Raw genomic sequence first — 11030 nt, 5'->3', positions numbered from 1 at the left:
GGCAGCGGGGTCCAGGCCCTGTGGGCAGTTTGGGGGAGGCTGGGAGGGGCTGTACCTGGCAGTGAAGAAAACCTGCAAGGCAGTGGAGGTTGGGGGGGCATTGGTGGATCGTGCTTCCAGCAGCCCACTGTTTGGGGAGACCCTGAAGGCCACAGCGGCCTTGGCTGGCTCCTGCTGGCCTGCACAAAAGGGAAGGGAAGACATGGGCGCAGCAGTCCCACGTACCACTACAGGAAGACGTCGCCCGCCCCCAGGCCTGTACCTCTGGTCTTGCTCAGAACCGCAGGGCAGGGCAGCCCTGAGATCATGTGGGGGACTGGCTGTTCTACAGAAACTCCACGTGGTACTAGCCCTGGGGGCCAGCATGCAGGGACAGGGCACAGCAGCCCTTTCCTGGGGGTCTTTTCTTGGCACAGCCCTGTAGGGGAACAGTGGGTAGGCGGGAGGGTAGGACGTACCCATCAGCACAGTCCAGTAGCTTCGGCAGCCGCTCAGGTTCATCAGGTGGACCTCCCGGACTCGCTGCTGGCTCACGAAGCAGGTCCCGAAGTCCACCCAGCTGGTGGAGAGCTGCAGCTCAGGCACGGCCACCACGGCCCGCAGGGGCACCACCTGTGGGGGCCCAGACCGCCTTGTTCACTCTGGGTGAGCCTAAGCCAGGGCCTCTGGGCTGGGAACCCTGCTGACCCCAAGTGCTCATGCTCCTGAGGGCAGGGGAAGCGCCCAGCAATTGGCAAGGGGCCAGTGCCAACTTCAAAGGCCAGGGGCTGTAGTCTACGCAGGGAAAGGGCCAGGGTGACGCCATCCATTCCCCTGCTATCCCTGCCTTCCTCCCTCATAAAGCTCCAGGCCCTGCACCCTGGCTGGTTGGGCTGCCCTCCTTCACCCCTCCTCCTCCTATGGTGGCCCCAAGGCCTGGCCCTCAGCTCTTCTCAGGCCCTGGACCATCTGTCTGTGTCCCGTGACCTCAGGCCCCACCTGTGCCCTGCTCTACCTCCTGCAGCCTGTATCACACTCAGGTGATGCTATGCACTGTCCCACCGCCTCGGCCCCAGCAGCTGCCTGGGTGCCAGGCTGGGGCCCTTTGGCTCCACTGCTCAGCCACCTGCCCCGGCCTCTCTCGAGTCCTCCTCAGGCCACTCCTTCACACTCCTCACTAGAAGCCCCAGCTTAGCGTCTGCACCACGGCCCCGTGACGTTCTGCTCTGTGGTGCTTGTCCTGGTGCCTGAAGCCTCACAAGGCCCAGGGCTGTCCCTGGCAGCTGCCTCAGGTGCTCGCTGCCCCCACCCATTAGGCCATTCTTTTGGCCTGTTCGTCAGCGTGTTTCCCTTCCCTGATTAAATGGTGTACAGGCTTCACATGCCACCTCCTGCAGGGAGCCTTCCCTGATTTCCCACACTCTGGCCCCTCACCTGGCTTTGGGATCATGAGGCAGAGGAGGGTGGATGGCCTTCATCTCTCTGCACACAGGGCCTCTTCTAGGCGAGACTGAGCCCCAGGAAAGGAGTGGGGGCTCCTTATTTCTTTGGTCCCTGCTAGGTCTTTCCTCCTCTGGCGCCAGCAGAACAGAGCCCAGCCCACTTCTGCCCTCCCACATGTGGGCGGGCCTGGGGCGTACCTGAGTGGTCTGGGTGGTGTACTCCAGGAGCAGGTTCTGCGTAAACACCATCTCTCTCTCTCCACTCGCGCTCTGCTGAATGTCCACCCCAGGCAGCATCTGGTCAGCCGGGAGCTTCTGATAGGAGAGCAGCTCCAGGGACAGCGTGAAGGACACGTTCACCTGAGCAGATGCGGACATGGTGTCATCTCTGGCTGCAGAGGGCAGGTGGCTGCTTCCCCAGCTGGACCTCCGTCCTCCTTCCCTCCTGGGCCCAGCCCTGCTCAGCCAACAGCCCAGCAGCTCCCCGACCTGGTGCTTGCATTCCACAAGTGCTGCCCAGCACCTACTCTGCCCAGCACCCTGCTAGTGCCAGGGACAAGTCATGCCTGCCCTCAGGGGTCATAGGCTAGAGGGGAAGGGACATGAGCAAGCCACCCTTTATCATTTTAAATGCCCAGGGCTGTGGGTGGGCTCAGCAGCTGAGGAAGGACTTGGTCTGTGTGCTGAGGACAGTGAGGAGCCTCTGACAGGTCACTGACCGGGCGGGGCGCATGAGAGGATGCTGGACCAGGGGCTGAGGCTGTAACTGAGGCTGGACAGGGTGGAGCTTGGACTCCTGGCTCCCGGCACGGTTCCTCGGTACAAGCTTATCAGAATCGACTGAGGCACTTGTTAAAAATACAAATTCTGGGCCTCACCCAGACCTTCACATCTGTGGAGGTGGGCTCTGGGAGCTTCTGCCTTTAACAAGCTTTGTCAAGGGTACTAATTTGCTGGGAGCAGAGGCTCACATCTGTAATTCCAGCACTTTGGGAGGCTGAGGTGGGAGGATCGCTTGAGCCTAGTTCAACACCAGCCTGGGGAATATGAGACCTTGTCTCTACAAATAATATAAAAATTAGCTGGGTGTGGTGGCATGTGCCTGTGGTCCCAGCTACTTGGGAGGCTAAGGTGGGAGGATTGCTTGAGCGCCCAGGCAGTTGAGGTTTCAGTGAACCGTGATCATCCGACTGCACTCCAGCCGGGGTGACACGACAAGACCCAATCTATCTAAAAAAGAAAAGGCCTGGAGCGGTGACTCATGCCTGTAATCCCAGCACTTTGGGAGGCCGAGGCGGGTGGATCACAAGGTCAAGAGATCGAGACCATCCTGGTCAACATGGTAAAACCCCGTCTCTACTAACAAAAATACAAAAAATTAGCTGGGCATGGTGGCGCGTGCCTGTAATCCCAGCTACTCGGGAGGCTGAGGCAGGAGAATTGCCTGAACCCAGGAGGCGGAGGTTGCGGTGAGCCAAGATCGCGCCATTGCACTCCAGCCTGGATAACAAGAACGAAACTCTGTCTCAAAAAAAATAATAATAAAATAAAATAAATATAAAAAGCCACTGATCGACTGCCAGGGTTAGAACCACTGTCCTAGACCAAGACCTGGGTGTAGGGGTGAAGAAAGGAGAACAGCATTGAGAGAAATGTTGGGGGTCACCCACAGAGCCTGCTGGCCTGGTCACAGAGAAACTGGTCTAGGACAAGGGGTGCCAGAGGTCTGGGCATGGGCAAGGGGGTTGGGGTGGTATTTGCTGAGATGAAATGCCACCACAAAAAGGAGGCACAGATGTGGGGCAGGACAAGCTTGGGAGGGGCTGAGTTCACTTTGGATGGGTGGAGTTTGGCTCTAGAGCCTGGGAGGATTCTGGCCAGATGCCAGAAACCTGAGCATCGTTAGCACATGGAGGGTGAGATGCAGCACCATTATGTGGTGTCCTTTTTCTGGGACCTTTGGGCTTCCCCAGAGCTGCCAAGGACTTTTAATGCCTGGTAGCTAACCGCCATGTCTCCTGGGAAGCTCTGGTGCAGCGGAACCTCTGGCTGTGCCCTGGGCCTTCCCCTCCACTTAGCTCGCTGAAGGGAGCAAATGCAAAGTGGGTCGAGGGTGCCCATCTGCCTTCTGCAGATGCGTGTGTCTCCCCGGCCTCCATGGCGAGGTCCTTGGGGAGTTCCAGCACCTGGCGCAGCGTCTGGTGCACAGCAGGCCCTCACTGCACAGTGGAGTACACATTGGATAGAGAGAATATGGCTGTCCACTGAGGCTCCGGAAATGGATGAGACGACCCAGAAATGGGCAGAGGGAGGCTAGGGCCGGGCAGAGCTCAAGGGAGCACAGCATAACATAAAGGGAAGCCCTCCAAGGACAGGAAGACAGAGAGCCTCTGAAGCAGGGGGGGAAGTGGGAGACAGGTGAGCCACCCCACCGGGCTGTCTACCCTCCGCCTGCCTCTGCACACCCTGGGAGCCCGCTGCGCAGATACGGGTGTGCACACACTCAGCCTTCATTCCAGCTGCTTCAGAGAAGTTGATGGTTTCCACTGAGGTCCTGGCGTTCCCAAGACCTTCCCGACCCCACCAACTCTGAAAATCCAGGATCCAATTATGACTGATAATTTGTCAGAAGAGGGAAAATGACATTAGAAACTGGAGTGTTTTACAATTACGGCAACCCCATGGGCTCCCCTGAGCTAGCACAAAACCCTGAGCTTGCACAGGAGGAGGAGGGAGTCCGTGTGGGAAGGGGAGGTGCTCATAGGAATGCACCAGCCTCCGCCAGCATCTCAGCAGTGGGGACCAGGAGGGAAAGGGAAGTCGGGACATTTCTGGAGCATGTGCACGCATGTGCGTGAACACGACGTCTGGCACGTCCATGCCTGTGTAAGCCACTTGTGCAGAGGTGAATGTGGTGTCTCGTGGGAGTGTTCACACAGGGTATGGCAGGGTCAGGCGTGCAGTTTGTGTCCGGGCACAAACACGTGAGGGTGGCGTGCAGGGGTGCTGTCTGTACACGTGAGGGTGTGCTGCTGAGGAGAGGGCCACAGATCCCCCACTGACCAGCATGTTCTCCTGTGCTCGGAGCACCAGCTGCTTGCCCGCTGAGGCTGCCTCCTCCTCACACTCCTGCTTCTGGCCAGGGCCAGGAGTTCTGTGGACCCGACTCGCCCCATCTTGAGAAACGGAGAAGGGCCTGGAGACCCGGAGCCGGAAGTGGTGTGGGATCTCCGTGGTGTTGGTCAGCTTCAGGTGATGGGTAGTCACCAGCTCACTCAGCACCTGGGCAGCCACAGAGGCAGGAGGCAGGAGCTGTGTCTCTTCTCTCTCTTCAAGCCCATGGCTCTAGGGGAGGGCTGGGAGGGCTGGGGGAGGGACTGACTCAGACTGTAAGGCCCAAGTCCCAGAAGGGCACACAGAGACATCTGAGGTCCAGGTAAGCTGCCAGGGCCAGAGGGTGGCAGCACACTCACCCCAGAGCAGGGCTGCTGGGGAATGAGGTCACTGGCCTGGCACCGGAATTCCGTGCTGCTGCTGTAGTCCACGCTCAGCCTGCCCAGCAACAGGCACTGCTGGGGCAAACCAGGCGCCTGGGGCCTCCTGGCTGCCCCCACTGCCCACCCGGCCTCAGGCCAGCCTTTCCCTGGGCTCCTCTGCTGACTTCTCCCAGCCATGCCCGTCCTTTTGCTGGGAGAACCCTGCCTGGCCCCACCAGTGCCTGGTGAGGCACGCCCCCGCGGGGATGGAAGGAGATGGGGCGGCCCAGCTGACTCACCGTGCGGACCTCACGTAGCTATGCAGGTCCAGTCTCAGGGGTCCCACTGCAAAGTCCTGCAGGCGACGCCTCTTCCCTGGAATCTCCCTTTCCTCCTATGGATCCCAAGTCTGATCACAGCTGATCCCTGGGCTGAGCAGGCAGCATGCTACCCAGGAGTGGGCAGTGGCTGCGGCCCTCACCCCAGCTGAGGAGAGCTCACCTGGCTGTCCAAGCTCATGAAACCCAGGGCGTAGCCAGTACACTCCACCTTGTGCAGGATATCGGGGCTGAGCACCAGGGGTGTGAAGGAGATGTAGATGGTGCTGCTGCCCCCAGCAGGGATCACCTGGCATGGATACAGCCGCCTTAGCACTGCCCCATGCCCCCTGGCCAGCCAGTGCCGACAGCTCCCAGCCCCTACCTCAACTCACCACCTGCTTGGGGCTGACAGAGTACAGGCGGTCAGAAGGCACCCCCTCGTGTGGCTGCAGGATGACCGAGACAAGCTTCTGTGCTGCCCCGCTGCTGTCACTGGAGCTGCCCTCAACCTGTCACCAAGGAGTCACTGAGGTTCCACTAGCCTGCTGGCCACACCTCAGTGGCCAGCCTGACCTGCCCCTCCATCCCTGCTCACCAATGTGTCAGTTTCCTGGCTGAATTCTGATGAACTGGAGGGGCTTGGGGACCACAGGAGGCAGCTACCCTCAGGGGTGTCAGGGCGCGCAAGTTCATTCCCAGCTGCGTCCCGCAGTGGGAAGGGCGGCCCGTAAAACACCAGCAGCTCCACCAGCCGGTCCTCCTTGTCTTCCGGAGCATAGGTCTCCCAATCCAGGCGGATGTCTGGGGCAGATGTGGGGGGCAGGGTGAGGAATAAGGGAGGCCTCCCCCTCCTCACACCTCCAGACAGAGATACCCAGGGTGGAGAAAGTGCCTCTCTGCCTCTCTAATGCCACTTCCAGCTAATTCTCATTAAAAAAAAAAAAAAAAAAGGTTTTACAGGCTTATTCCCTCTGGTCCTATCATCTGAAGTCATTATGGTCACAAGACCAGGTCTCCGTGTCCAGATGCCTGAATGCAGGCACTCAGCTCTCCCCACAGCTGCTTCTCCTTCCAGCCTGTGTGAGGGCGGGCCCGTCCTTCTCCCCATCCATCCAGCAGCCTGTGTCAGCTTTCACGTCCTTCCCCAGCCAGGCTAGCCTTTGGGGGCCGCCATGCCCACCTCTGTCTCACCAGCATCTTCACATACCCCTTTGCACCCACCTGGCAACACCTAACCCCGAAAGAACTGAACTGTGCCGTCCCTCGGTACCACTGGGGAAGTCCCCCAGCTGAACAGATTGCCACCCCCATTAATCTGTCCCCAATCTAAACCGGGGCTCCACATTGCTCTCTCTCCAGCTTGCATCATGACAATGTCAAACTGTCCCTGCCCTCCTCCGACACCTTCATCGGCCTCCCTACACCCAGCTGGTGGCCCCACCTCATTTCCACAAAGCCCCCAGACTGAGGAGTCCGCAAAGTCCTGTCCCAAACCTAGACATCTGCCTGCGTTGAACCCATCTTCCCCTCCCCTCCTGCCTTCGATCCTGTTCCCAGCCCTGCTCAGGGACTGGCGTGGCCAGAGCCCCCTCTTCAGTGCGGCCAGCTTCCTCTCCTATAGTCCTTCCTCAGGCCCAGAACACTGTTTACCCTAGCGTGCCCCCCTGGACCACATCGGCTTACCCTTTCTCTTAGCTCAGCCTACACTCTGCCTCCCGTCCACGGGGAGCCTGGCCCCTCAACACCTTCCCCCAGCACTCCAGCCTCCCCTTCAGTTGTACTCCACGCACTCCCACGCTGCAGCCCACAGTCATGTCTGACCCACCCATCAGGAGGGAAGCCCCTCAGCAGAGACCCTGCTATCCTGTCCCCGCTGTGTCCCCAGCAGCTTTCAGGCAGCTGAGGTCCTGCTGGCCAGAGGAATGAGAAAGCGGTCCCCCGGTAGTGCCTGTTCCTCCAGACGGCAACCCTGATGGGCCCAGGGCACCCATGGGCCCATCCACACCTCGGTAACCACGGGCGGCTGGACTCTTAGGTCCTGTTCATGGGCCATCAGCTTCCCCAGCCCCAATTTCCCTTCCAGCCTGGCTCAGGCTGTGCCTTGTGGCGAGAGCCCTGATTTATGTCATGCGTGTCTCACCACAGGGGCTGGAGTTATTCAGGCGAAGTGTTCGGGTAACTGTGTCTCCTCCGGAGATCTGGGTGCCGAACCTGGAGGCGGACAGACCGGATTCAGTACAGCCACAGCCTGTGCACACCTTGCAGGTAGGGAGGAGGGCTGGGGCTGGGGGCTCAGGCACGGGGAGACACCACACCTAAGAATCACTGAGACCAGGGGTCTGGGGCCTTCCCCAGGTGGCACCAGGTGAGCTGTGCTCTGGGGCTGCCCTGGGCCCCAGCATCGACCCACCCGCCCTGAGCAGACTATGCTGATTCCAGTTCAACTGTGCCAGGGGCCTCCGGGATGGTGCCGACCTCGAGTCACCCTGCCTATTCGCCACTTCTGCCCTCCCCACCAAATCCCTTGGAGATGTGCAGGTGGTGGCCATGTCCCCTGAGGCCACCTTCCTTCAGGGAAGTCGTGGCCTGGAGCCTTCCTATAAGGTGGCACCAGTGGTCCCAGGCCAGCTGGGAAGTAAGAAGCCGACGTGGGCAGCCCAGCCTGGAGGCCAGAGGGTGTCAGGGGCCACCAGGGAGCAGAGCCTCAGGCCAAGCACAGAGCACCTGATGGCTGGTTCCTTCTGGGCCTGGTCGGCAGCGTAGGAGGTGGTCCTCAGGGAGCTGATGGGGCAGCCCACCGCTGCCATGTGCACTGGGATGACTGCCGGCGGCAGGTCTCCCACCTGGAAACACGCCCAGCCCTGCGTCACTGCCATCGCCTCTGGGCAGGGCCTCTGCTTGCCCAGGGGCGCCACATTTGGTCCCAGCCTCCCTGTGCAGCACTCGGGCTTCTCTCCCGCTTCCCGCATCTCCGCTTGCCCTCCCGGCCAGGCAGCCTGCACAGAGCCCCTGCCTAAGGCCTTTTTTTTTTTCTCTTCTAGACACAGGGTCCCATTATGTTGCCCAGGCTGGTCTCAAACTCCTGGCCTCAAGCAACCTTTGTGCCTCAGCCTCCTAAGGTGTTGGAACTGCAGGCGTGAACCGCTATGCCCGGCAAGCCTGAGGCTCGTTGGCCTCGCGTAGTCCCTTTGATCAAATGTCTGCTTTTAAATGAAAAGAACTTTTTTACTTTTCTCTGCTAATCAAAAGTAATAAATCTTACTTTTTAAAAAAATGTGTGATAATCACCTCCAGTCCTACCTCTGCAACATGACTCACTGTTAACATTTCAGTCAACACGAAAAACATGTAGACGCATATAAACGGGGAGCAGAGCATGCTGCACGCGACTTTCTTTCATAATCTTTTAACAATATAGGATACGTTGTTTTTGTTTTTTAGGCAGGGTCTTGCTCCATCACCCAGGCTGGAGTGCAGTGGCATGATCTCGGCTCACTGCAACCTCTACCTCCCGGGAACAACCAATTCTCCCACCTCAGCCTCCTGGGACCAGAGGCACGTGCCACCACACCTGGCTCATTTTTGTGTTTGTTTTGCCATGCCCAGGCTGTTCTCACAGTCTTGAGCTCAAGACATCTGCCCGCCTCAGCCTCCCAAAGTGCTGGGATTACAGGCATGAACCACTGCGCTCGGCCAACAGTAAAGGACTAATTTACTAATAAGGAGTTTACAGCATCATGTAACAGGCTGTGCAGAATTCCCCTCCCAATGTGGGCCACTGCCTGCATCCACTCCTCCGCTGACGGACAAGAAGCGGGGGCCCAAAGCTCCCCGGTACATTTACCAACAGCTTCTACACCATGCTAATGTGTCAAAACCAGTATTTTGTGGCCTTTTACTTTGCATTTCTCCAACGGTCAGTGGTGACAGATTTTCACGTTTATTGGCCGTCTGTATTTGTCTTTCTTGGAGTTGCCTGTTCATATCTTTTGCCCACTTGGGATGCTTTTCCCAAACTTCCTGTTATCTAAGAGCCCTTTGCAGAGGAACACGATCAAGTCTGTCATACGTAACACACACAACGCAAATATCTACTACAACTGATCTGTTCACTTTACTAAGGAGTCGATGAAAATCTATTTAATGGACGGGCGTGGTGGCTCACGCCTGTAATCCCAGCACTTTGGGAAGCCAGGTGGGTGGATCACGAGGTCAAGAGATCAAGACTGTCCTGGTCAACATGGTGAAACCCCGTCTCTACTAAAAATACAAAACATTAGCTGGGCATGGTGGCGCGTGCCTGTAATCCCAGCTACTCAGGAGGCTGAGGCAGGAGAATTGCCTGAACCCAGGAGGTGGAGGTTACGGTGAGCCGAGATTGCGCCATTGCACTCCAGCCTGGGTAATAAGAGCAAAACTCCGTCTCAAAAAAAAAAAAAAAGAAAAAGAAAAAGGAAAATCTATTTAACAACTTAACGGTAGGATAACCCTGCGTGTTTCATCTCTCCAGACTGAACTAGGGCTGCCTTGCTGTTTACCTTATTCATCCCTGTATCCTCCACAGCACAGTGGGCCACACGGGAACCCACACACAGTAGGTGCTCCAACCATGCTGAGTGCTGGAGCAATTAAATGGACCCCTGGGTGAGCCCCACTGAGGGCGGGGCAAGAGCATGGCTCTGGGGGGCTGCTGCCATCCCTCCACTCTACACTCCACACTCCCTACCCCAGGTCTTGGGTCCTGGCCCAGGCAGGCAGCCTACTGTCTTCTCTGCCCTCTTCAATATGGCCCCAGCCCTGCCCCTTCTGGGAAAAAGTGGAAGGTTCTACTGCTCATGAGGACCCCTCCTGCTTGAAATGCCTCAGCCAGAACCCGAGGCTGCCTCAGACAGGACGCCCATCCCAAGCTCAATGGGCACTGTGTTTCAACCTGGTGAGGTTTGAGAGGCTGAGGCCCAGGTGTTGGAGAGGAGAGAGGCTGAAGGCGAGGGCTGGGGCGGACTCCCCACCCCCAGGCCACTGCCCTCCTGTGTGCCCTTACCGTGCAGATGAGGCTGTCCCAGTACTCGCCCCACATATTGGCACAGCCTGTGATGTCAACACACAGCTGCTGGTAGGGCCCCAGCATGCCCTGGCAAATGTGGGGGAAGAATGCAGCTCCTTTCCCGTGAGATAACATGCTCTCCATAAAATCTGGGAAAGAACCATGAGGTGTGGGGGATTTGGGGACCTGGGGGTGGGAGTGAGGTCCAAACCCTTGGGTGTTAGCAAAGCACTGCCCCCAACAAGCCACCCTCTAGCCTTTCCTTGGTCAGGCCACATATGCCCTCCTGGGAGCTGGAATCGAGGGGCAAGCTACTCAGGGTGCTGTGCCGTCAGCCTCTACTCCCTGAGGAGCCAGGTCCCTGCGGGAGCCCTCCATCAGAGCCACCGCCCATCCCAAATGGAATCCAGGCCCTGGAAGGGAAGTGCCCTCAACAGCAAGAGGCACTGCCAGGTGGAGAGCCTTGGCCATCTGAGAGCAGTCTCTTGTCCCGGTCCCGCTCCCTGGCAGCTACCAGCCCATATCCACAGAAGGCCATGCCAACCCTGGCTCTGGTCGTGGCCTGGGCCCAGCAGCCCCACCCTGGTGGCTCTTACCCAGCTGCTCTCGCTTGGCCAAGTGCTGCCGCATCCGCACCGTCTTTAGCAGGGCAGGAGGCATGTCAGGGCTTTACAAGTGGAGACACAGGAATACTATCAAGTCAGCCAAGCCTGTCCCAAGACCTGAGCCAGGTTCTGAGCAACCAGCATCCTACCAGGTGCCCAGCAGA

The 11030-nt window shown here is 58.5% G+C and overlaps 1 protein-coding gene across 4 annotated transcripts in view; it reads right to left on the bottom strand.

The window, feature by feature from the left end:
* The window catches only part of DLEC1 (DLEC1 cilia and flagella associated protein), a 71454-nt gene that overhangs the window by 1698 nt on the left and 58726 nt on the right, over nt 1-11030 (bottom strand). For 2 of the 4 annotated variants that reach the window (XM_074406030.1, XM_074406031.1), the window contains 12 exons: nt 10858-10928; nt 10259-10410; nt 7942-8060; nt 7358-7428; nt 5813-6018; nt 5610-5726; nt 5399-5524; nt 5197-5291; nt 4895-4973; nt 4485-4703; nt 1620-1781; nt 56-612 (listed from right to left, as the gene is read on the bottom strand). In XM_074406030.1, the coding sequence (XP_074262131.1) occupies nt 56-612; nt 1620-1781; nt 4485-4703; nt 4895-4973; nt 5197-5291; nt 5399-5524; nt 5610-5726; nt 5813-6018; nt 7358-7428; nt 7942-8060; nt 10259-10410; nt 10858-10928 (1974 nt within the window). Of the gene's footprint in view, nt 1-55; nt 613-1619; nt 1782-4484; nt 4704-4894; nt 4974-5196; nt 5292-5398; nt 5525-5609; nt 5727-5812; nt 6019-7357; nt 7429-7941; nt 8061-10258; nt 10411-10857; nt 10929-11030 lie in introns of those variants that run through there. The other 2 variants (XM_010341498.3, XM_010341500.3) reach the window with 2 other exon arrangements.

The sequence above is a fragment of the Saimiri boliviensis genome, chromosome 9 (assembly GCF_048565385.1).
Source record: "Saimiri boliviensis isolate mSaiBol1 chromosome 9, mSaiBol1.pri, whole genome shotgun sequence".
In the NCBI taxonomy this organism is placed as follows: domain Eukaryota; kingdom Metazoa; phylum Chordata; class Mammalia; order Primates; family Cebidae; genus Saimiri; species Saimiri boliviensis.
This window is presented reverse-complemented; position numbering and strand designations above follow the sequence as displayed.